This window comes from Paramisgurnus dabryanus, chromosome 3, assembly GCF_030506205.2.
Source record: "Paramisgurnus dabryanus chromosome 3, PD_genome_1.1, whole genome shotgun sequence".
NCBI lineage: Eukaryota > Metazoa > Chordata > Actinopteri > Cypriniformes > Cobitidae > Paramisgurnus > Paramisgurnus dabryanus.
Window position 1 is genome coordinate 7,051,823 of NC_133339.1, and position 27,438 is coordinate 7,079,260.

The window sequence follows — 27,438 nt, forward strand, 5'->3', positions numbered from 1 at the left end:
TAAGGTAAGATCTGAGCAAGCTTAGGGCAGTTCCTTGGATACCCACACACTTTTCCAGGCATGATAGTAAAATTTTATGATCAACAGTATCAAAAGCTGCGCTCAAATCAAGGAGCACTAAAATTACTGAATTTCCAGAGTCAGCAAATAATAAAATTTAATACTCTTAGTAGTGCAGACTCAGTACTATGTTTTTTCATAAATCCAGACTGGAATTTCTCAAAAACCCTATTCTTTACTTAAAACCCATGTAATTGCATGTAAACCGATCACTCTAAGATTTTTGCAATAAAAGGTAAATTTGAAATTGGTCTAAAATGTGATAAAATAGTTGTGTCCAGATTTGGCTTTTTCAACAACGGTCTCACCAGAGCATGTTTACAAAAGGCTGGAACAGATCCAGAAACCAGGCTCTTATTTATAATTGCTAAAATCCAGTCCCCAACACTATCAAATATCAAGAGCAGAAGTAGTAGGTTTCAGCTTAACAACTGAATCCATTAATCCCAGCATATAAATCGGCTCAAATGAATTAAAAAAAGTAGTGGGATACAAAAAAATCTACAGGTTCATCAAAAGATGGAGTAATAGACTGTCTAATTGCATCAATTTTTTCCACAAAAAATCTTAAAAATTGTATAGCACAGTGTCTAATAATGAATAATTTAATAAAGACATTGAAAATAAACTCACCCCTTTTTATAATCCTCGTCTCTATCAGTAAAACGGTCTGATGTTCTAGAGAGTTCAAGTTATAAAGAGAAAACAGATTAAGTAAAATAACACAACAATTAAATTAATTTAATAAAATTAATAAATAACACAAATAAACATTTAAATATTTGGTCATGTTGTAATGAATGATTTTATGTTTGTTGTTTATCAGAATTTGATCTGATCATCTAAACTTAAATCACACAACAGACACACAGATGTTTGTGTAAAGATTTACAGTGCAGGTGGATAAAGTTTGTGAACTCTTGATCATAATGACTGAGTTTCTCTCTTTTATCAGCAGTAACATCCACTGAGTGTTTCATGTATTGAGTGATTATTTCAGCTTCAGATCAACACAAGAGTCAATAATATTTCTCCACTGATCCTCTTTACATATTAAACTCTTTATGTTTACAAACTCATAAAGTTTTGTTGTTTTATTCAGGCAGCTGCAATCTTGTGTAATTGACTTCAGGTTCATATATTTTTCCACTCTACATGGTAAATATGTTTATCACACATTTTTAAGGAGCTGTATGTAGGATTTTGGCTGCCCTAAACTTATAAAAATACAATAATATATGTATAAAAATACTTGACTGTATAAAAATACAATAATAGGCCTATATTCATAGACATTTAGGAAACATGCTAAGTTCACATATCTGTTTCACTTAAAATCAGTGCTGTAGTCAGTTTTTGTTTTGGTCTGTGTGATCCTGCCTACTGCCAATTTACTCAACAGTGTATTTCGACAGCTCAGTTATTACGATTGCTTATTATGAGACCGCAATGGCACACAAATGCGACCTCCGGTGGATGCAACCTCCAAAATGAACCACTGATTGAGTTATGAACACAAGCAGGATTGTACGTTGCAAGCATCATCAAACATTGCAAACGTAAAAATGAGCAGATAAACTTGTGCTTTCCATCATCAGTTGTACACCTGTACTGTATGTGTCTGGCAACCCGAGAGGGGGGTTGAAGAAAAAGACGTCTGCAATATTTTGAATTTATACTGTGGTACCAAGTTCAACCGCTAGAATTATGTTACATACAACGCCTGGAAACACTGATATTCTTTTAAAAATAAGAAAACTAAACGTTTATGTATATGAATTACTGTGAAAAACCTTTTTTATACATGTGATTACACAGTGTTCACTTATTAAATATTTAATTGATCAAAAAGTTTTTATATTAACAATAAATCAATAAAATAAATAACCAACAGACAAAATAAAAAAAATATTCTCTTACCTTCATGTCGATTCTGGTTCTCTCTCAGTAGTCTCAGGTCCTCTGTCTGTAGTCTCAGGTCCTCTGTCTGTAGTCTCAGGTTCTCTCTGTGTATTTCTAAAGAGAAAAAATATTGAAAAGATATAATTATTTATAGAAATAACAACTACAAACATCCAACATTATTTTATAAAGATTATTTTTTGTTTTAAACTTTTATTTGACCACTTAACACTGTGATGTCTTTACAGGATAATGTTACAGTACACAACTGTCTGAAATATATAAACTCTTGACTTTTAAGCACTACAGTATGAGAAGTGAAATCTCAAATCACTGTGTGCTCAGTTGAAGATGAAGTGAATCTAAACCTGAAAAAGTTGCTTCTTTAAAATCTGTAACAAACATCATATTATGGACTCAACTCCACAAACTGAGATGCTCAGTGCTAACAACATGTCTTTATATCTAACTGACTATTAGTTACACTAATGAGTGTAAATTACATCCAACAATATAGGGGGGACAGTAAACATAACATTTCTCCAGAGCAAATTTTAAGGGGGAAACAAAGTCTATAGCCAGACTTGTACTTGTGTACACAGAGAAAAGCCTAATGCTCTTCTTCAAAACCATTTGTTTATTGCAATGTTGTTTTAAAGCTGTTTACAATCAAGAAACTGACGTATGAATTAATACGAATTAGCCACCTCGTAAAATCTGTACGAATTGCCATAAGATAGAATTGAAATTGCACAGAGGAATAAAGAGAGTACTGAAGGAGGAAATGGGGAGGAGGAGGGATGACAGAAAAATTGCAGCTGGAGGCATGAAGATTATGTGCCTTATATGCTCTTAATGATGATTGACAGGCCTGAATGTTTAATAGTTTTATAGAACTACAATTATACTCGAACTTCAATCATAATGACTGTAAGCTAGCGTTAGAATCTGTAACATAGCAGACTCATGGAAAAATACATCGGGTATCATAATTTTTTGTCAAGATTAATTTATTGACGACTCTGCATCATCTGTCTAAAAGAAAAAAAAGAATGACTTCATCTGATGTTAAAAGAGAATAAAAGCCTTGACAATCAACTTACTGTAACTACTGAACAACTTTGTTCTTTCTTACTGAATAACTGTGTCGGTGCGCGTGTGTGTGTGTTGTAAAGAGGGAAAGCAGGCAGGGAACCAAACCACTGTGGGGCAAAGGAGGGGGGACTCATAATGTTTCTAAACTCTGCACACATTTTTGCCCCATTTGCATTTGTATTTTTTTTACTTACACAATTATTTAAAGTACATTTCTTTATGCTATTTTAAATATGCATGGTTTTAAAACAATCAGATGGGGGGTTTGTCTCCCTACCCCTATATCACCCTATATACTCTATTTATATATAATACATTTGTTTGTTTGTTGTTTTTATTTGGATCCCCATTAGCTTTACACTCTAAAAACAAACGGTGCTATATAGCACCAAAAGTGGTTCTTTGCTCGTAATCATAGAAGAACCATTTTTAGTGCCATATAGCACCGGTGAAGCACCAGTGAAGCACTTGTGTAGAACCATATAGTGCTATGTAGAACCATATGTGGTGCTATAGTGGTGCTATATGGCCCCTATATGGTTCTACACAGGTGCTACACAGGTGCTTCACCGGTGCTATATGGCACTAAAAATGGTTCTTCTATGGTTACGATCCAAAGCAACAGTTTTGGTGCTATATAGCACCGTTTGTTTTTTTAGAGTGCATAAGCTAAAAGCTATTCTTCCTGGGGTCCTACATTAAACATAATAAAACAAACATGAATGTTACCTCTGTGTCTATAGACAAACACAGTGATCAATATTCCAGTGATCACAATGAACAAAGATCCAACAGAAATCAAGATCACTGATGACCTCCAAGAGTTAAACAATTTACCTGTAAAACAAAACTTTTGTGTTTACAAACAGAGCTGCACTGTTTGCAGTCAAAAATAACTGTTTAATTATAAATATAATAAACTTGTACAGTACATTCAGGCTCAAATATAGTGAAACTGTACAGCAGAACTGAGACTGTCAAACTTTCTTGATGTCAGAAATCATCTTGAAACAAGCCCGTCTCTAAATACAGCTGTACATTTTCATAAACACCCATCAGAGGTGGGAAGAAACGCACTAGATTTACTTTGTTACATTTACTTGAGTAAGATTTTAGAAGATATGACACTTTTAATTGTCAGGATCCTGCCAAAAGTCTTGTTTTATGTGTGTATCTAGTTAATTGTGGCAGGGTGCTGACAGTCTCATATTCTTTGTGAAGGCTCATGACCTTGGTATCGGGTCATGTGCCTTCGGTGTCTCGTCTCTAGTACCCACCCCCTCATTCTCCCTGATAATTATTCATCATTAGTTTATTCCCCTCACCTGTTTCCCTTGTTATCTTTAGTTTCTCTTATTTAATACCCTTGTGTTCATAGTCCTGTGCAGGGGCCCGTTTCAGAAAGGTGGTTAAGTGAAAACTCTGAGTTTGTTAACCCTGAAATGAGGGAAACTCTGAGTTTTCTGTTTCAAAAAGGGAGGTAGGTTAATCCTGAGACAGCGGGGTAAGTCAAGCCTGTTTCAGAAGGAGAGGTAACTTATACTCAGAGTCTGTTTCCGGGGTAACTTACTCTGTGAACCTAACCTGGTCGGGAGCAGGTTTTATCCTGTAAACTCTGAGTTTCTTGTGGTCTCCTCCCCTTTTTTAAAGGAGTAGCGGTGTTTAATCTTGTTAGTTGCTTTAGTACATTCATTCATTGCGCACATTTTTATTATGTACACTGTAAAATATTTTAGCTGTCTTTAAGTTATAATTAAATTGCCAGAGTAAACAATTTTAACTTACTACTTTATATTTTTATATATTACACTAAACTTTCAACTAAAAAATTAAAACAGTAAATTGAAATGACTTGTAAAGCTAATTGATATACTAGTTAGGTGCATAGACCGTCTTAGTGACTAAAATGTCATGTACTTTTATAGAGAATCCTGTAGATGATGATGTTGCATTCATTTGTAGAAAGTTAGATTTATGTCGCGAGAGGATTTTGAGACCCCGAGTGGTTTTTTGTCATATCCACTTACATTTATGTGAGCGAAATTATTATTTTTTGCAGTCATTTTAGATATAAATATCCTTATATTAATATCAGTCTTTGTGGTGCTCTTACATCTATACAGTTGTCTTGACATTTCTTATGTACCCACATGTCATTATCGCTGGTCTAGTGGGTAGCGCTGTATGCAGCAGTAGTTAGTGCAGACGCACTGTGGGTGATCTGAGTTCGAGTCCCGGCTCGGTAAGTTTTTTTTATTCATGACAAACATTTGTAAAGTTTGTAGCCTTATATTACAAAGTATTATGCTTGATTTCATTTTTAGCTGAGCCGCTGTCATCTTTTTGTCCATGGAATTGCATCTGCATGTAAATGAATATAATAATGTACAGTCCTCAGTTTATTTACTTCGGATATTTTAACTGTGATGAAAAATTAAATCTACGCATTTACTAGAGTAGCAATTTCCAAAATCAACTCTTTTCTTTAAAATATATGCTCGTAGTTGCTGTACACTTGCAGTAACACTTTCAGTTTTAGTAGTATAAAAGATTAAGACCTCTTTGTCACGTGCTGTTGCCATGGTAAATCGTAATATCTGAGCTCCATTGATGATGGCTTTTCATTGTGGCTGTGCACGCGCTTAACTCAGAGTCAACCTACTCAGAGTTGAGTTAACTAACTCAGATCAGCTTTTCTGTAACCGAAAACTCAGAGTTTCCTATCTCAGAGTAAGTCAACTCAGAGTTCAAGTTTAAACTCAGAGTTGGTTGAACCTCCTTATTGAAACGGGCCCCTGGTTTGTTTTGTGCTGTTGTGTATATTGTTCCAGTCTGTAACTACCAAGCCTATATTCTAGCCTAGTCTAGTTTATATGTGTGTACCTCCTCGTGGGCCTTTGTTTTGTTGTTTGTTTTCATAATTAAAGTCTTTTGTTAACTCCTTTGTTGTCAGCTCTTGGGTTCATCTGTAATCCCTGACACTTATAGTACATTAAAAGGTGGGTACTTTTACTCAAGTAACTGTATCTTGAGTATTTTGTTACTGTATCTTAAGGCATTGAAAAATATGTATTTTATTTTCAAATTACCATCTTGTGTTTCTGGGGAATTCACAAATTGACTCGTTTGAGTTCCTTAATTGCAAATAAATAAGTCTTGAGTGGTTTTTTTATAAAGCAAACGGCCCAAACGTTTTGAATTTATTTCTGCTGTAAAGTTGGACATTTTAACATGGGGGTGGGGGGGGTTATGGGATTGACTTCCTTTTGGCCAGCCTGTAGCGGCCAGTCAACAAGTTGCAGTTTAAGTCACTTCCGTGTTGGCTTCCCGATAAAGATCCCAACCACGTCATGAGTCGCAGGCGGTAGAAACAACGTGTGTTATGGGAGCTTTAAATGCACGCGACCTCCAGAAAACTGTATAAGCACAGAACTCAATCGATGATTGATGTCTGATTCACTGTATGTTCAGAAGTAAGTGTTTCTCACAACACACATGTGACATGAGATAAAAAAAAGTTTTTTTCAGTAACGAGTAATCAAACAAATGATTGTTTCCCCTGTTAAAACGCAATTACTGTTACTGACAATAAATGTTGCACATTACTATAATTAGGCTCTCCTTCAGCCTTACAGTAGGACCTGCAACATTTTTTTCTCTGGTGTGTGTGTTGGGGGGTTGGACACATAACGATGATTGGCTTAATTTCCATCATTCGCCAACCAGAGGCAGTTTACACACAAGCACATGCACAGTCTGAGTAGTGTTGCCAACTTGGTGACTTTGTTGCTAGATTTAGCAACTTTTTAGACCCCTTTAGCGACTTTATTTCAAAGAAGCGACTAGGACAAATCTAGCAACTTTTTCTGGTGTGGTTGCAGACTGATGTGAAAGCACATATCGTTCTCTTCTCAATAAGCAGCAGGTGCTGCTGCTGTGGGCCCCATCCCCGTCCCAAAGCACTCACAAGGAGCCCAGTCCTTGCGCAGCAATCCTCCCGCACACACCGACATCGATCAAAGCGATGGCAAGTACAACAAGCTTAAAGGTAGCGTTCGCAAACTGAAAGTATAAGTATAAGCACTACTTTCCCTCGTTGAGGTCTAATGAAGCACCTCACATCATCACATGCTGCCACACAATTTGTGGTTTCTCTTTAGTGTCCATTTCATTTATTTAACAGATTTAATACTGGGGGCAAGTTATTTGACATATTTGATTTTTTAAGCAATAGTTACTTTCCCTGTTAATTAGTTACTGTTATAATGATGTAATGCAGTTACTAACTCAGTTACTGTTTGTGAGAAGTTACTAGTACTATAACTATAACTAATTACTTTAATTACTTAAGTAAAATGCTCAACACTAAACTCTGTTGGTTTACTTTACTTTAATATTGTCTGATATTCCAGATAAGCTGAATACTCCAACACTGAGACTAAAGTTAATTTCATAGAAATGCTTGTCTATTCTGTGTTTCTCTAAAGCATTTTTTAATCTCTACTGTTTGTGTATGTTGCAATTTTTACACTACTGTATAAGTGTCCTCCATAAGTATCGGGACAATTCAGGCAAAATTCTTATGTGTGCTGTGGAGTAAAGAAATGTCTAAACATTAAAAGTTGAATATGAGACAAAAGTACAGAATGTCACATTTTATTTTTTCACCTGGTTTAACATAATCAATTTACGAACTCAATGGAACAACACATTTGTATTTAAAACTTAATCTAATGAGAGATATTGAGACCATTGCCTCACAGGTGTTAAGTGATGAGCTCTGTCCTGATGCATCAATTGTGCACACATATCAACAGAGACTGTGTACTGTAGTATCAGTTTGATCCATTGCTTCTGCGTCTTGCATTTGGGGACACACACAAGCCAACATTTAAGGTTGTTGTTCTTAGTTGCTAAAGCATGTATGTTTAAACATAAAATGTTAATAATAAAAAAATTGAAATTCTGTACTTATTAGGGCCTGATGTGCGAGGACCCTTTTGAAAATTTGTCTTCACTGTCCTGATACTTATGAATGTGTGTGTGATTATAAAACAAAATAAACAACATAACCAGTTTCAGTGTGTGTACTTACTTGATGTAATAATCTCAGTCTCCATCATGTGATGTCTCATTCTGACTCTACAGTGATATTTACTGTCTCTGTTATATACAGTGATCATGTGTTTCACTCTGAATCCATCTGTCTCTCTCTGTTTGTCGGTATTTTCAGATGTCAAAGTGACTCCTTCACTGTCCAGCCACATAAGTTCAGGTTCAGGGTTCCAACCTTTAGATTCACACTGAAGATGAAGTCCACCAGAACCATCAAATCCATCTATAGTGATGAGTGGATGACTTCCTACAGCTACACATAACAAAAACAAGAAAAAATTTAATTTAGTGATTGTTTTATGTCTATACTACTTGTTTTTCTTCTGGCTAAAAGTGATTATGACAACATGCCTTTAACTCAATACTGAATATCACTTACAAGAAATTAAACTCGTTCAATGTTAGTTTTCAGGGGTTTGCTCACCTTCAACATTGAGATCAACAGTGATGTCATCATAGTTGGTTTTGGACTGAACCAAACACTTATAAAGTCCTTCATCAGAGACTTTAACTCTTGATAGTTTGAGTGATGTGTTTCCTTTCTGTAGTTCATCTTTAAACACTTCAGTTCTTCCTCTGTACGACTGAAGCTGATTTGTGTTTTTGTCTTCATGATCTTCATAGAGATGAACTACTGAGTCTTTGAGATCAAGTCTAAACCACTCGACTCTCATGTTTACAGCACTGATGTTGGGTTTGAGAGAACAGGGCAGAATCACATCTTCACCAGATACAGCGAGGAGAGGAGCTGCAGGTCCAACAACAGCAAACTGATCTGTAAGAGACAGAAAACAGGTCGAGATCTGCTGTCAGAGAGGTGTTGTGTGGTTTTATCATGTTAAAATTAAAGAAACCATTCATACAAAAAATCAGCCTTATGCCCAAACTGGGACGAAGAGGATAAGTAAGTAATGCATACATTCTTCTTCTATTATCAGCTGTCTACTTTTAGACAGTTTTTACACAAAAAAGTTAATATCTTAGTTATAATGTGTGAAAATTTACCTGCTGTTGAATCTTTAATTCCAATAATAATCATCAGAGTCACACAAATGAAGTCCATCACTCCAAAACACAGCTTCTCAAAAACATGACAAAAAAATGTTTTTAGACACAAACCCATACAAAAACAAGTACAAACACAACTTTTCATTCATACCTACAATGACTTTCAATAAAACAGATTAAAATGTAAATGTCTAACAATTGCAAGAAAACATTGGCAAGTCAGGTTTATATTGATTTGGTAAATATTTTATTTGGTTGCTGGAAATAAAAGAACACACAAGACATTTTGGAGGAAACCTTTCCCTTAGCTCCTCTGAAAAAACTTTTGGTTGGTCAATCACTCACATATTAGATTCTCAAGTTCATCCTGTAATCCTAACATCTTTTATTCAATACTGATCATATGCACACACATTCAAATCTTCATCAACATTTGTAATATCCACACTATTCCTACGCCCCATGACGCTTTGCGCGAATTGTGGGTGCGACTTCCGGCGCGTACTGTCACTGGACTAGAGCCGGCGATTTCCATGATGATTACGGTCATAATTTCATGTATGAACCAGTGTGAGGATGAAATTAAGAAGTGTCCTGATACATCAATATATATTCAATCGTTTCATGTTGTTCCTCGGGGGCGACGGATCTTCAATGTGCAAATAAAAGCACAGAGACATGCCGTATCTCTACAGTGGGACAGTCAGTCGAGTGTTTAATACATGGAATATACAGAGACTTCTTGTTTTTAAACGTTTCAGGTGATGGTTTAAAATGTCACAACTGTCCCTGGTGTGAGGTTTTTTTAAACTGCAATTTTTTATTGACTTATCGAGTTTTTATGGCTACACATCAAGCTTCACGCGATCCGACAGCAGCAGTAACTTATGCTTCTCATTCAATACAATGTAAGTTATTTAAACAAACCATAATAAACATATTAAACTCCTATTACATGTTTTCAGTTTTCGTTTTATGAAAATATTATACAGTAAATAAGACATGAGCTTATGAAATTATTTGCTTAAATAATTCATTTAAAACACAACAAAAGTAACGGTATGCGTAACACATCACAAACTATTATAAACATTAACTAATAAGCAGTTAATGTCGTAGGCTATATATTATGTGCTGTAATCTCATTTTTGTAATAATATATAGGCCCTAGTAGCAGAATAAATAAATCAGCATATTTTTATCTGCATAATATGTTGTTTTTGAATAATTATTGTATTTATTGTTCACTGTCAGTTTCTATGAAAGGTTTTACTGGATGGATGTGTGGATACAGTTAATAGATGCACGTGCGCCACATAAACATTCAGTTCTTGAGCGTGTATTACAGTTAAAACAACCGTTTTGTAAAGGTTTACTGCGTTTGTATCATCTATTATGTTAACCCCTAACTGCAAAAAAATTATGCCGATCTTCCTGGATTTCATAATAAGCATTAAAATGCCAGTCAAAACGGCAGACTCGTATCCCTCGCAATAGGACTATTATTAGCTGTAGTGGCTCACCGGAAGTTTTACCCATCTGAGCTCAAGATGGCGTCGCCCGCATTTACCTCAGGAATAGTGTGGATAGGATTAAACTTTTACACACATGTAGTAAACAGAAGAGAGGCAACACAACCTCACAAACATCAGAATGAGGTAGAAACAGATTTTTAGGTTAACAAATGCACATTATAACACTCCTGTAATCTTTATTAATTGTATTTATTGTTTAATATAATTTACATTCAATATATGTTGAAATCACATACATGACCTCTCAACTACACTAATGTAAGACTTACACAGACTCAGTTAATTCATCATTCTTACCTTCAGCTGAACATAAAGTTTGTTCACAATCGTCTAAAGTGTCTGATTAAATTCTGTTTATGAGCGTTTGTGTGATCAAGCAGTAACTTGTTAAATTTTACTTTCACTTTTGATCTCGATCATACACCTGAAGTGCTCACACAGCTCCTCCCATCATTCTGATAAACAGGAATCTGAGTTCATTTTCTCTCGTTGTGTGGACTGAAATCTTTAAGCTTGAAGTGTTTAACGTGAATTTGTGGTGTTTTAGGTGTGGGATTGGTCATATTCTTACTGTTTCATGGGTCAATATGTTGTATTGCTATGAAATAAACTAAACTTGTTTGCAGTCATAACACCTTGTAAAATAAATATTGATATCCTTATAAATAATAAAAATACAGGTTTTATTGTATTTGTCAAATAATTCACATGAACATACAAATAGCCTACTCTCTATACATTTTGCCCTGACAGTAAATTAAATCTTATTTATTTATAAAAAGGACAAACAACAAAACTCAAAACAAGCTGAATCTCATACAAAACACTTAAATGTTTAGGTTGCTTTTTACACCATATAATACACCAATAACATGAATTATATTTGGCATAAAGTAAATACATTTTTAGAAGATTATGTGCAGTCTGACATTTCAGTGCCACAGATATCAAAACTTTTGACTGCACACAGTTTGTGTGGTGATGAATTCAATGTGAAGCCCACAGCTGGAGTGAGATTCAGTTCATCTTCAGAGACTCCAAATATGTTCTTGATTCAGAGCATTTAATGTAACTTAAGATCTTTAACCCGTGTGAAATGGTTTTATAAGTTCCTTGGAAACGGTATTGTGTCTGGTGTCTCATCAGTCAGGTTTGTCTGGTTCTGTGTTAACTCCCTCACAAAGACTCAAAAATGGTCTGTTGACATCCAGCATTAGCAGATTTAGTAGTGGCAATGGTTTTGGCCCTGGAGGTTCATCTCTCGAGTTAGACCCAGAGAAGAGATGATAAAGAACCATAAGCAGAATTAAAACACAGATCAACAGTGCTGTGCTGTAATTCTGAAGAAGCCCCATATTCAGACAACACCCAAAGACAAGTCAGTTGAGAATTTGTAGGATAAAGTGGAGATATCTGTAACAAGAACTGAAGAGTGTAAATTAGGTGTGGCTGATACATTAAAGGTTCATTGATATTGCAATCAGTTCATGGTGCTGTTAACACTTATTATACAACAGTTCTTGCTGGTTCTCGAATCTGATTGGCTAAGAGCTATGCGATATTGTGCTGATAACGGCACTGTAACCGCTTCACCTTTCGTATCATTCCACCACCTAGTGAATGGAGGTCCTAAACAGGCTCATCTGTGAATGGAAAAACACAGACGCCCTGTTTTTAAACACTCTCCGTGTGTCATATTAGTTCACTAGCTCGTAAATCAGTCGGTGAATCCCAATCGGAAGTTATTATTCCGTCTAAGATCAGCGCTTTTGGATGTTACGTTAAACTTAATGGGATTAATGTCTTGTCACATCGTGTGGACACTTGGAAAGAGGAATGTAAACACTCTGTTTTTCTTCTGGAGCTATATCTCTTATCAGAACGCGAAAACACCGTGGAACTGCAGGTAAGCTCCGCAGCTTTTAAATGTGGACATTGATCATTTATTTAATCACGACGTGACTATTAAAACATGTTATGAGATATCGCCACTGGTATATTTATAAGCAGCATGCAAAAACATCTCTCTGACACTTATAAAAAACATTTTTATATAGTACTGACAAGACCAAGTCTAATAATAATCGAGTGCTCGTATCGCGTTAAGAGTAAATGGGAAACCAATAGTAACATTATATAAGTATAGTTTTATTAACTTTTACCTCGCGTCAAAACAATAACAACACAAAAGACACTAAATATGAATTAGAAAACAAGTAATCGTTTTATCATGACACCAAATACTGCAGATTTGATCTCATTTTGACCATCAAAAACAAACAAGGCGAATATAAGAGCCAGGGAATCCCTGTCAGAGATGTAGCCCAGAGAGGGCGGTGGTCAGCAGGGCGAGTGAACACTGACGTCCGCTCATGCTTTGGTTCTCATACGTACCGAATCTCACTAAGCAAACTTTCAAACAGGCGCCATCTTTACTAATCGACTGCAGATTTAAATATAATAAATATATATTCCCGACTGAACTAATCTTAAAACTACACTTTGTGACCAAGAAACGGTAATATAAAGAAACGGCTAATTCGTCCATTGAGTTGTTATGAGCTTCAAAGCAGCCGAAAGTGTTACCTGTCATTCTGGCCGCCCTCAAATCCGTGGCGGAAGAAGTAGTTCGGTAACACTTTATTTTACGACCCGCAAAGTACCGCGTAATTAAACCGAATTTACAGCGTACCTATTTGTAACAACAGGGTAGGTAACCTGTAGGTATAAGGGAATAATATTTTAAGTTTGGGGTAATAAGGGGGTAAGAATATGAAGAATTATAAATTATTTATACTCTAAGTATTTTATAACAACAGGGTACCTATTGTAATATTACGTGGTATGTATGACTTAGTCAAGTCTATGGGGAAATTACGTTTTATTTATTTTTTATTGTGAATTTTTCATATTGACTACTGAATGTTGTATACAGTCAATGTCTACGAGCCACATCGGCAAATAAATATAACAGCATATCACTTTTATTTTAGTAGCCTATATTACTTGCTTTTAATAACAAAAGTCAAGCTGATTTAATGTGGTTATCTTTTTTTTAAGGTAAGTACAATAAAAATAGCAACTTATTCCCTATTTACCAGGAAACTCCTACATTTGCGGACATATTTTAAGTGGTGCTTTGCAATTTATTTACTGTAAAGTATTTTAGCCAAATATAATTTACGCAATGGCAAACCAGAATGAAACAACAGCAGATATCAGCTCCCGCTAAAGCAAAAGACGACTACATGCGTAGACTACTGCGCAGGTGTAGAGCGCGCGGTCGTCTGCAGGAGGTTTGCTGGAACGTGATCCTGAGGTGAAATTTCTTTAAGAGGTTTTAAAAACGTTCTACACTGTGGAGTACAGCTGCGAGTGATGTTAGCAGGTTCCGCATGCTGGATAAGGTGACTGGTTTTGTTAATACATGACTCACGCATTTCAAACAATGTTTTTCAAGAAAGTTGCTAGCTAACGGTAGCAGGTTAGCTAGCACATAAGTAAGCCTAAAATTTATAAACGTAACTGGCTTAGAAAACTCTGTTTCTGTCAAGGCACAGTGAAGAAACATTTACTGAAGGCTTTCATTTATGTTTTTTATATGTAATGCAGAACAGCATTTGTGAGACGACATCAACTCATCATCCGAGTGGACAAGAACACCAACAGAGGAAGCCAAGCCGCAAAAACAATGAAAAAATGTCATGACTTTTTATTTTAAATAAAAGTTATGTGATAATAAACATTAAGTGTTGGCTTAATTATAGTGTTTTAAAGATGTTTTGAAATAAGTTGTTTTAAAATAAAAATAACAATATTCTGTATGTTTATGGTATTTACCCTATAACATTTATTAACAAGAGGTGAACAAAGCACCACTTTAGTTTACAGCCCGCAAATATGAGAGTTACCTGGTACATACACAGAACAAGCGGGGAATAAGCCCCACTTCAATTTACAGCCCGCAAATATAAGAGTTACCTGGTACATACACAGAACAATCGGGGAATAAGCCCCACTTCAATTTACAGCCCGCAAATATAAGAGTTACCTGGTACATACACAGAACAATCGGGGAATAAGCCCCACTTCAATTTACAGCCCGCAAATATAAGAGTTACCTGGTAACTCCTGTATACATATACAGATCAAAGAGGTACAAGTTGCTATTATCTTTATTGTGTGTTATATTTTATTTGCCGACGTGGCTTGTAGACATCAACTGTAGGCTATACAAAACACTTCATCAGGTAAGTAGCAAATATGAAAAAAAAAACATATTACACATAGACCATATTACCCATAGACGTAAGTCATACATACCACGTAATATTACAATAGGTACCCTGTAGTTATGAAATACTTAGAGAATAATTTTCCATATATTCTTACCCCCTTATTACCCCAAACTTAAAATATTATTCCCTTATAACTACAAGTACGTACTTTAGAGGTACTCTGGTGTTACAAATAGGTACGCTGTAAATTCGGTTTAATTACGCGGTACTTTGCGGGTCGTAAAATAAAGTGTTACCCATACCTGAAGTGTGAAGCTCCTCCCATCATTCTGATAAACAGGAGTTCATTTTCTCTTTTTGTGTTGACTGGAATCTTTGAACTTTTATTAATTATAAGGTTTAACATGAATTTGTGGTGTTTCAGGTGTGGGATGGTCATATTCTTACTGTTTCTTGGGTCAAATTTTTAGAAGATTATGTGCAATCTGACATTTACATTATTTAGCTTCAGATATCTTTTAAGACAGTTTTCATTTTCAGTTCCACAGATATTAAAACTTTTGACTTCACACAGTTTGTGTGGTGATGGATTCAATGTGAAGCCCACAGCTGGAGTGAGATTCAGTTCATCTTCAGAGACTCCAAATATGTTCTTGATTCAGAGCGTTCAATGTAACTTAAGATCTTTAACCCATGAGAAATGGTTTTATAAGTTCGTTGGAAACATTGTGTCTGGTATCTCATCAGTCAGGTTTGTCTGGTTCTGTGTTAAATCACCTCATAGAAACTCAAATATGGTCTTTTGACATCCAGCATTAAGTAGATTTCCAGTGGCAATGGTTTTGCCCCTGGAGGTTTATCTCTCGAGTTAGACGCAGATAACAGATGACAAAGAACCAAAAGCAAAATTAAAACACAGATCAACACAGCTGTGCTGTAATCCTAATGGAGTGCCATATTCAGACAACAACAGCCAAATACAATGAAGGCTTTTGTGGGATAAAGTGGAGATATAATCTGTTTCAAGCACTGAAGAGTGTAAAGTACATGTGACTGATACATTTAAAGTCCATTGATATTGCAAACAGTTCTTAGTGCTGTTTACATTTTCTCAATCGGATGCAATGAGACCTGGGGCCTCATTTATAAAGTGTGCATAAACACAGATATGATCGTAAAGTGTGTGTACGCAAAAATCCACAACAAAGTCCATATTTACAAAAACTGTCTTTGACGTGGAAAAGTGCCTAGCACTACGTCAGGGTCTGAGCAGGTGTTAACTTGTACGATTGTTGCAGGTTTTTGGAAAATAAGCCATTCTTGCTGCTCAAAAGGATTTAAACATTAACATGTGCTCTTTTATATGTCAATGACAATAATTAGAAATCGTTTAAAGACGGAAATCTGCAACTGTTCAGCTGTGCACAATTTTAAGCTCATTTGTGATTTATAGATTTCACGTCTGAAAGTGAGACATACGCACATTTTCTATGCTTCCTTCATTTTATGAACCACACATGCGTGTTTTTAAGAAATCATCACTGTTTCATTTGAATAGCAAAAAAAAAAAAAAAATGAGTTGGAAAAATTGTACTAAATGGTAAAACATTACAATAGTTGACAGAATTTTACAGACAGTTTCACAAATATATTTAATGCCAAAGTGAAATCAATAAGAAAAAAAATGACTACAAAAGATTTATTGATGTGACACATGTGTTAATCACAATGAATAAACAATGAACAAACATCTCTTAACAATAAATTTCCAAGAAAATGTAAAATGTTCATTCACAATCTTATGTTACATATTTTTCTTTGTCTCACTTTGTCTTCCCAATGAGCAAAATACAATCAGACTAAAAATTAGTAATTAACAAATTATAATCAGGAGTCATGAACATTTACACAAACTGAAGTCAGAACTGTGACAGGACTTCACAAAGTGACTACAGGAATATTTTAAACAAAACATGCTGATGATTTAATGAAGTGTGTTATTTATTGTTGATAATACTGTAGGTCATGATGTCAGTCTCTATCAGGATAATGATCTTGTCTGTTACTTAAAGTTAGTCAACTCTGTTGTGAGTTAACACTTTTACTCATCCATGAGACAGAGATGGAGAAGACCATCAGGAAGATAAAGCGATGATAAAATAAAGGCCCTATTTTAATGATCTAAGCGTATGATCTATAGTGCACAGCGCAAGTACACTTAGGGTGTGTCCTGAAAAAGTATGGATACATGATCACTGTAAACTCAAAAAATATTTTTACAAGAATAATTTACAAATATGCAAAAAAAAAAAGGTTTTCACTCAAAAAATACTTTATTTGTAACAAACAGGAGATTTACAAACATTTTGAGAACCGCAACGTTTCAGAACCTGAGAGACCGTTGTGTTTTTCATCTCACCATATGACACACGATTATCCAAGAAACACAATAATAATCTTTTACATTTTAATCCTTTAATTTTTCATATTTAAAAATCTGACCCGTGTTGGCAAAATGAGTCGTAATGCGCACTGTCTAATTTTGAGCTACAGGCAAAAGTATAAGTATTGATTGTGGATGCATCCATCCACATGCGCATCTGACATTTTGATTTTGGTTTAGAAACATTAGAAAATGAAGTGCAGGACTTTCCTGATGGTAAAAGAGTTATTAAGAGTTACAGACTTGAACACGATTTTCTTCTCACTGATTGACAGATCCGAAGCATGTACACATATGCGGGAGTGAGCGAACCCGATATATACACATATACGCAGAATTACAGTTTAAAAAATATCTGTTTTGTCAAGAATTTACACAGATATAATCTGTTATGTCTTAAGTGAGTGTTTGGTTAACTGTGAGGAAAAAATATCTGATGTGTAACATTATATTACATCCGTGCAATACAGTCAATCTTAAAGCTGACTGTCTCAACATCAATCAAACAATAAAAGAAAGGAAAAAGTTAAACATATATATTCCTATAGATATTGGTTTTGACTTTGTGTGTGCCTAATCTATTAGTTTTATCAGTGATTATAAGATATGGATGCAGTCATTTTGTTTTTGAACGCTCAAAAACTCGATTTTTCACAAATGACTTTGCTGACTCTGTCAACTTCAAACAGGTGTAGCTCTATAATTTTTATTAGATTTTAACAAATCATACTTTTTTAAGTTTTAGTTTAATAGAGAATGCCAAAATAAATAAACTCATTTTTGAAAATGTGCTCATTCTGACTCATTTTGCCAGCACATGTCACAAATGGTTGTGTGTGTAATTAGGACATTGTCGTCCCATTTATAGGTGCATAATACTATATAAAATATAAATGTAAAAAATGTGCCATTGACTTTAGATCAAATTTTAGTTGGTCAGTGGCACAGTCCTTTTCAGATGCCTTAAAATAGCAATGCACCAACAATGCGCCTAAACACTTCTATTTCAGACCAGCTATGGGCGCACAAATGGGTGCAAATGCATTTGGTATGTAAACAACGTGGTGCAGGACTTGAAAGTGAAAAGTTAAAAACACTTGCGCTGCATTGGGCCAGGTGTATGATAGGGCCCAAAATGAGCAGAGTTAACTGAATAATCTTAGTTGTGTTCTCAATGCTCAGTCTGACTAGACAAAGATTCAACAGGTGGTAAATGACTCCCCATGACATTATTGAGAAGATTGTTACAGTCCATTAGTAGTGAACAGCATTCAACAAGGCTTTCCAGTGCCACAAGCTTTATGCCAGAGCCTACCAGATCAGCATCAAATGTATGTTACTGAAAATGACACGCACGTCCCTGTGTATAATATCATCCAAGTTACACAAATAACTTAAGGAGAGGATTTTTATATTTAGATTAAATCTCAGAGATCACAGATGATGAGAGGTGCAGAGTTACTATGCCAAAAGATCGGATGTAGTTTCTCATTAAAAGATTGATCAGTAAAAGAGTAGATATGACACATAGACTCCACATCATAAAAAGAGACTCGACCCTCATCATTATCCACAAACACCCCGACTCTCTGAGGCTTCACGCTCACAGAAATAGGAATATATGGATACTCACTAGCCTGATACTTTCCTCCTCTCAAACCAGCCACCCAGTAACCCTTCTCAGGATTCAGACTAACAAACCCCTTCCTCTTAACAGATTCTTTGGCCACACCCACAAACCACTCACTTAAACCCTTCACCTGCACCTCATAGTAAAAACACTTTGAGGTGAATCCTTCCTTTCCAAGAACACAGAGTTCCTCATCAAACTTGTTATTTGACTTTTGGTCTTCATCCTTCACGGTTCCTGATTGTTTTTCATATCTCACTTGTTTCCCATCATTAAACACAATGAGATCTGGATGAGCTGAATCAGGATCCAGAGTCACATTCACTGTTAAAATATTAACAAACAATTCAATGTGTCAAGAAAACCACATACAGTCTTATCAAACAGCTGTAGATCTATAACACTTTAATGATGTCATAAAGCTTTAACTTACCTGCAAATTTTCTCAAGAGGGATTTCACTAAAAACAGAAAGACAGTAAAGAGTTAAACATGGATCATAATAGAACATTGTGAATGACATTAAAACATTTATAGTAAAATCTAATAATTGAATAAAGATATGAAAATAAACTCACAACTTTCTACAGTCCCCTTCTCTATCATTGCAAGTCTCTCACATTCTAGAGAGTTTAAGTTGTAAAGAGGAGAGAAAAGAGATTAAGTAAAATAAAATTAAACTTTAAACAACAATTATTAACACAAGCATTTACAGTGAGGAAAATAAGTATTTGACACATCAGCATTTTCAGTATCAGTAAGGAGATTTCTAAGTGGGCTATTGACACAAAATTTCCACCAGATTCCGCCATCAAGCCAAATATTCATACAAAGAAATCAGAACATTTAAGTATACAAGTTGAGTCATAATAAATAAAGTCAAATGACACAGGGAATAAGTATTGAACACACTTTATTTAATACTTTGTAGAAAAGCCTTTGTTGGTGATTACAGCTTCTAGACGCCTCTTGTATGGAGAGACCAGTCGTCTGCATTGCTCAGGGGTGATTCTGGACCATTCTTCCAAACAAATAGTCTTTAAATCTTCAAGGTTCATTGGGCCTCTTTTGTGAACTTTGATTTTCAGTTCTCTCCATAGATTTTCTATGGGATTTAGGTCAGGTGATTGATTGACCACTTCATTGTTTCCTTTGCCTTGTGTTTGGGATCATTGTCATGTTGAAACGTCCACCCTCTTTTCATTTTCAGCTTTCTGGTAGATGGCAGCAGATTTTTATCCAGAATGTCCCGGTACATTTCTCCATTCATCCTGCCTTCAATAATATGAAGTCTGCCAGTACCCCTTGCTGAAAAGCAGCCCCAAACCATGATGCTTCCACCCCCAAACTTAACTGTTGGTATGGTGTTCTTGGCGTGGTGTGCAGTGCCATTTCTTCTCCAAACATGGGGTGTAGAATGACTGCCAAAAAGTTAAATTTTGCTTTCATGTGATCATACTATAGTCTCCCAATAATTCACAGACTTCTCCAAATGCTCTTTCGCAAACTTTAACCGAGCCTCAACATACTTTTTGTTCAGCAATGGAGTCTTGCGTGGTGAGCGTCCATGGATGCCATGGCGGTTCAGTGCATTGCTTATAGTTTTCTTTGAAACAACAGTACCTGCTGATACAAGGTCTTCCTGAATTTGTACCCGAGTGGTTCTTGGCTCTTGATGAACTCTCCTGTTTATTCTTTGGACTCCTCACACAGAGATCTTACGTGGAGCACCTGATCTTGGCCGGTTTATGGTGAGGTGATGCTCTTTCCATTTCCGTATAATGGCCCCCACAGTGCTCACAGGAACATTCAGCATTCTGTAAATGCGCCTATAACCATTCCCATCAAAATGCTTTTCAACAATAAGATTACATAGTTCTCGAAAGAGTTCTTGCTTTTACCCATCATGAAGTCTTTCCTGTGTGCCCCCCGTGTAATGAGAAGCCTATATAGGCCATCAATTAGGACTAAAGCAGCTGATATCAATTCGTACTGATATGGAACAGGGTTTCTCTCTCAATACTGACAGATTTCAGGTGACCTCCTGGCTTTCTATGCCATTTTGCACCTTGTTCTCTTCATGTGTTCAATACTTATACCCTGTGTCATTTCACTTTATTTATTATGACTCAACTTGTATACTTAAATGTTCTGATTTCTTTTGTATGAATTCAATATTTTTCTTGATGGCTACATCTGGTGGAAATTTTGTGTCAATAGCCCACTTAGAAATCACCTTACTGATAAAAATGCTGATGTGTCAAATACTTATTTTCCCCGCTGTAACTATTTTGTAAAGTTTGATCTGATTTTTAATATTAAATCACACAATAGAAATACAGATGTTTGTGTAAACTCTTGATCATAATGACCATTATTTGAGCTTCAGATCAACACAAGAGTCAATAGTATTTCGGCATTAATTCTCTTTACATAGAAAACATCATGATTACTACTGTATCCTATGTTCCCTGAGATAGGGAACAAGACGTTGCGTCATTAAATGAAACTTTAGCATGCACACATCTAAATAACTTAACTAGTTCCTATTTTATCAGCAACGAGAGATGATGTCACAAGTGACGGCAGATACCAGAGGGTATAAATAGGAAGCGTAAACAACGTATGCCAGCTTCTGGGGAAAATGAAGCAAGTGCTACAGGCACAAGGAGTTATGTCAAGTTATCTCAGGGAACAAAGATTACAGTCGTATCCGAGGCATTCCTTTTCGAGGGATCTCAATGCTGCGTCCTGAAATAACAGTTTTTGGAATAAAATGCCCACTATGCCAAAAACGTAAGAACAACTTAGACCACATGTGCGCAATAATCATGAACAAGGAAAAAATATATAAATTATACACAGATATATATTATAGTATACAGATATATATTATAGGGTTCTTTTTCCTTGTTAATTTTAATTGTGCATGTGTGGCCTAAGTTGTTCTTACGTTTTTGCCTAGATTTAAAATAAATTTATATGAAAGTTTTTGTTGAATCATGATTTGTAAGTTAAAACGTCTATACGCACATTTTACAAACAAATTTGTGCGTATGCATGCTTAGTGAATGAGAACCAATATTACCATTTTTTAGTCTACTCTCTTCAGTCTTTAGTCTCTCGTCTTCACTCAGTTTCTTTCTCTGTATTTCTGAAGTGGAAAAAACATTGAAATTATTTCTTTACAACTACAAACATGCATTATTTACCATTAATACGGTTGTCTGGTTTAAACTTTGATTTGCCCACTTCCACTTGACACTGATGTCTTTACATGATAATGTGTGCAGTTCAGTTTACAGCACAAATCATAAATCTGTCTGAAAAGTATAAATTATTGACTTTTAAGCACTACAGTATGAGAAGTGAAATCTCAAATCACGGTGTGCTCAGGTGATGATGAAGTGAATCTAAACCTGAAAAGGTAAACATAATAAAACAAACATGAATGTTACCTCTGTGTCTATAGATGAACATAGCTATCAATATCCCAGTGATCACACTGAATATAACAGCAAATGAAATCAGGACCACTGATGTCCTCCAAGAGTTAAACATTTTACCTGTAAAAGAAAACTTACAAAACTTACTATTTCATTATTAATATATGCAAATGTTGTACTATACTAGGCTCAAATCCAGTGCAACTTAGACTGTCTAACTTTATTTAGATATGATCATCATTTTAAAACAGAACCAGCTGGACATCTTTATGTATAAACACCCAGTTAAACTGTGTGGGGAAAGCAATATGAATAATTTTATAAAAAATAAAAATATGTCTTTTAAATGGTTAAAGCAAATTATCAAAATTTAACCCTATAGATTTATTAAAATGTTAGGGGTCATATAACCCCTTCACTTAATATCAATGATTATTCACTTGAATTTTGAATATTTTCATCTGGGCCATTCTACCAAATCTGTGGCATTTCTGTTTCCAGGACAAAAAATGCAAGAAAACTCTAAAATACATTTTATTATTAAGCAGTGTCCTGCATGCTAATCTTACACCAACTTTAAACTTTTATTAAAATTTACAATTAATTTTTTTTATAAAAAACTGCATAGAACACTGAAAAAAAGAATTTGTATCCGTCCTGGCTCTCAATCTCTATACTTTACCTTTAAATATAAAGCATAAAATTCTTCAGATATCTTTTTCTTGCATATTTGTGTAGGTCCATATCCAATCTTTGCTTTAAATATTTTTACCATTGTAAAAAAATTATAATTTTTCATGTTCCCAGGATTTCACTTAGTCCTGTTCCCAATATGTTCCCCCTCTGAAAATCTAGAAATATTCCACAAGTCACATTTGTATAAGGTAGTGACATGATCTGGATCTTCTGAAGGTCATGTAAAGATCCAAAGTCACTTTTCTCGTCCTTAACCCAGTGCCATCTCTGAAAACCTGGGCCATGTTTGGCCCACATGCTGTATGCCATTGCCAGATGAATACCAGCTGTGCCAGACACATGCCAAATCTGGGCCAAATTTGTTTTCTGACTGGATCTGGAGAGGCGGCGCGGGCTAAGCCAGCCAGCAACTCTCAAAGCGCTCTCATGGTTCTTTAAAACCATATGTCATAGTCACATGTCTTCAGTTCCAGCTTAAGTCAGACAAAATTTCTAACCGGCATGCACTGCTTCAAGTCAACCGCTGATTAGTCTGCGCAGAGCTGCATTAAGTCGAACACACCTTGTTTGCCAAGCTATGTTATTTTTTACCAGGTGTTTCAAAACTTCTTGTAAACTTAAATTTTTTGTCCTCAGTGTACTTTGGCTTTGTTAGCTGGGATGTCCGTGGTGCTGAACTCAAGCGCATCAGGTGTTAGTTCACCTGCACCTCGTCAGCTCTGCTTATTTGTGACCCTGAACTAATTTGTGCTGCTCTTAGTTGATTGTGTTGGTCATTATGGAAATCTGCTTTTGCGTTTGTGTTATTTAATTTGCACCTTTTTAGAAATAACCCACAGATATTACAACTCCAATTGCGCTTTTGTGCTAATTTGCCCAGTTTAATCTGGCCCTTACTGTTAAAAAAAGATAAAAAATTAACTGTAATTTTGACGAGTTACAACATGAAAATGGCACCGGTTTGGTGGAATGGCCCATCTACTTTACAGCTTCGATTCATCCTAAGACCATAAGAAAATGAACAACATAACCAGAATCAGTGTGTGTTTGTGTGTGTACTTACTTGATAGAATAATATCAGTGTCCATCATGTGATGTCTCATTATGACCCTACAGTGATATTTACTGTCTCTGTTATAAACAGTTATCATGTGTTTCACTCTGAATCCATCCATCTCTCTCTGTTTGTCTGTATTTTCAGATGTCAAAGTGACTCCTTCACTGTCCAGCCACACAAGTTCAGGTTCAGGGTTCCAACCTTTAGATTCACACTGAAGATGAAGTCCACCAGAACCATCAAATCCATCTACAGTGATGAGTGGAGGACTTCCTACAGCTACACACATCAAGTGTGAAAAATATATTTAGTTTATTTTCTGCCTATAAACTATAAGTTTATACAAGCACAGAACAGAAAAATAAAACTCGTACAGTGTTGGTTTGCTCACCTTCAACTCTAAGATCAACAGTGATGTCAGCACTCCAGGATTTATACTCTATTAAACACTTGTAAAGTCCTTCATCAAACAATTTAACTCTTGATAGTTTGAGTGATGTGTTTCCTTTCTGAAGTTCATCTTTAAACACTTCAGTTCTTCCTCTGTACGACTGAAGCTGATTTATGTTGTTATCTTCATGAGATTCATAGAGATGAACTATTGACCCTTTGAGATCAACTCTAAACCACTCGACTCTCATGTTTACAGCACTGGTGTTGGGTTTGAGAGAACAGGGCAGAATTGCATCTTCACCAGCTACAGTAAGGAGAGGATCTACAGGTCCCACAACCGCATATTGACCTGTTTTAAGGGACAGAAAACAGGTCTGAAATCTGCTGTCAGAGAGGGTTGTGCAGTGGCGGCTGGTCAAAAGGAGGCGCTTAAAGTTGTTCAGAGAGGAAAGCTACTTTAACATATTACCAAAAAGTTTTATTATATATAGTGCAAATTAATACAAAATAAAATCAAAACTGAGTTTGTTGTTGTGTGTGTGTGGGGGGGGGGGGGGGGCGCCACCCAAATGAGTATGTATGTAAGTCAGTAAACTTTTTAAAGGCATGTGACTTGAGGCTGAGCTCTAATTGGCTGGTTTCAGATCTGCCTTGGGGCGCAGCACCGTGCGCCCCAAACCCTTCCAAATTGTAACAGTACTGATCAGTGGAAGCAAGTGAAATATCTTGAGATGAAGGAAAATATGATTTTATCCTTACAAATTTACCTTTTACAAGGGGTTTATTTAAAGAATAAAGCATTAAGAAGCTAGGACCAGATCGACCAAGTCAAGTGATTGCAGTTGTAGTCTGTGTGCTTTTCTACCACTTATGGCAAATGGAGTTGGCTGGCTGGATACAATGTAAGTCATGCCTTTTATTGTTTTCCCTGTTTGCTGTTTTGAAGTCTGATTGCGTGATAGACTGCATGAAATTTTGTGGCACTTTTGAGCTGGCTTTGCGTGGATATAATTAGAGCAAGAGCATAGATAATTTGTTTCCAGAAACTTCCCGCCCCTTTGCAACCCTACTTGTGTGTTGTATACTTGTAACACAGAGCAATGAGCAGCAATCACTGCAGTGCCCAGGGAACAATTAGGGTTAAGGTGGCATATGCTCAATGGCACCTCATTAATGTCCTATCAGTTTCAAAATCTAACTGTCCTTAAGGTTACAAGCTAGACACAACTTCATCCCATGAGTTTGTTATATTGTGTGAATATTTACCTGCTGTTGAATCTGTGATTCCAATAAAAATAATCAGAGTCGCACAAATGAACTCCATCACTCCAAAACACAGCTTCTTAAAAACATGACAAAACAAAAATCTGTTTAGAGACAAACACCTTCACACACATTTTCTTACAATAAAACAGATTATTGTGTGAATGACCATCTTGTCATACAAGTTCTTCCTGTAACGTTGACATGTTTTTTCAACACTGATCAAAGAGAAACATGCAGTCATTAAAAGCTTCATCATCATTTGTTTAAACTTTATTAAACAGCATTATAAAACAAGTAGTAAACACCTTCAAGTAAATGAGAGGCCAACCAACCTCAAAAACATCACAATGAGGTAGAAACAGATTGTTAAGTTAACAATTTCACATTTCAACACTGCTCTAATCTATTTTACTGCAATTTATTTCTTAACATTGTTAATTCATCATTCTTACCTTCAGCTCAACATTAAGTTTGTTGAAAATCGTCTATAGCGTCTAAATAAATTCTGTTCATGAGAGTTTGTACAAAGGGATCAAGCAGAAACTTGTTTGATTTTACTTTCACTTATGATCTCATACACCTGAAATTCTTACACGGCTCCTCCTATTAATCACCTGCACATTTTCAGGTTGGCAGCCATTAAACCTTGTCAAAGAAATCATGAATCCCTTATTAATTATACAAAATGAAATAATATACTAAACATGCTGCATTATATTTGGGCATATTCTGAATAAAACAAAAAGTTTTTACATTATCAAAAAACACCTATATACAGGTTGCATTTTACCCCATAAATGAGTGAATGGCATGGGCTGCGTTCAATTAAATTTTTTAACTTCCCTCAGTCTCGTTCACTCAGATGTACATCATTGCTTATGCTGTACGAGTGCCCACTACTGGCAGAACACTTGAAATGGGTTCAAATGAAACGCTCTAAGCCCTTGATTACATGTAAAGTGGAGACCGCCCCCTCCATCATTTGAACTGTGAAAAGCGCGAGCTGCTGAAGTGACGTCACAATCGTGTTGCATTGTGGGATATGGAGCTGCCTAAAGTGTACATTTGAAGTAGCCTGCTCCCTCTGTCAAAATCAAGGGAGCAAGGGTCTGTCCATATAAACTTCCCTCATTCACTTGACGAAGTGGAACGCACTTCAAAATGGCGACAGGGATTCCCCATAGGGAAGTGTTTAGGGAAGTTTGAGAGTGCGTGTCTAAAACTGGAGTGGAACGCAGCCGTGGTTAAATACAGAAAGACCAGGAAGTGACTGTAGAAGTTAAGGGCCCTATTTTAACGATCTGAAACGCAAGTGCGAAGCGCAAAGCGCAAGTGACTTTGTGGGCGGACCTTGGGCGCTGTTGCCATTTTCCCGGCGGGAGAAATAACTCTTGCGCCAGGTGCAAATCAATAAGGGGTTGGTCTGAAGTAGGTTCATTATTCATAGGTGTGGTTTGGGCGTAACGTCAAATAAACCAATCAGAACGCTATCCAACATTCCCTTTAAACGCAAGTGCGCAAGTTCCATGGTGGGTTGCTATTATTATGACAGATT

At 35.9% G+C, this 27,438-nt stretch overlaps 1 protein-coding gene across 1 annotated transcript in view; it reads right to left on the reverse strand.

Annotated features, from left to right (window-relative positions):
* Positions 1 to 26,714, reverse strand: part of LOC135733873 (uncharacterized) — a 29,470-nt gene extending 2,756 nt beyond the window's left edge. The window contains exons 1-15 of the mRNA XM_065252652.2: positions 26,336 to 26,714; positions 25,884 to 25,959; positions 24,616 to 24,966; positions 24,231 to 24,503; positions 22,484 to 22,591; positions 22,114 to 22,179; positions 19,604 to 19,648; positions 19,460 to 19,486; positions 18,924 to 19,350; positions 9,178 to 9,317; positions 8,597 to 8,947; positions 8,153 to 8,425; positions 3,787 to 3,894; positions 1,981 to 2,076; positions 694 to 738 (exon numbers count right to left, since the gene is read on the reverse strand). Of these exons, the coding sequence (XP_065108724.1) occupies positions 694 to 738; positions 1,981 to 2,076; positions 3,787 to 3,894; positions 8,153 to 8,425; positions 8,597 to 8,947; positions 9,178 to 9,317; positions 18,924 to 19,350; positions 19,460 to 19,486; positions 19,604 to 19,648; positions 22,114 to 22,179; positions 22,484 to 22,591; positions 24,231 to 24,503; positions 24,616 to 24,966; positions 25,884 to 25,941 (2,368 nt within the window). The 5' untranslated portion in view covers positions 25,942 to 25,959; positions 26,336 to 26,714. The remainder of the gene's footprint in view (positions 1 to 693; positions 739 to 1,980; positions 2,077 to 3,786; positions 3,895 to 8,152; positions 8,426 to 8,596; positions 8,948 to 9,177; positions 9,318 to 18,923; positions 19,351 to 19,459; positions 19,487 to 19,603; positions 19,649 to 22,113; positions 22,180 to 22,483; positions 22,592 to 24,230; positions 24,504 to 24,615; positions 24,967 to 25,883; positions 25,960 to 26,335) is intronic.
* Positions 26,715 to 27,438: the final 724 nt, after the last annotated feature.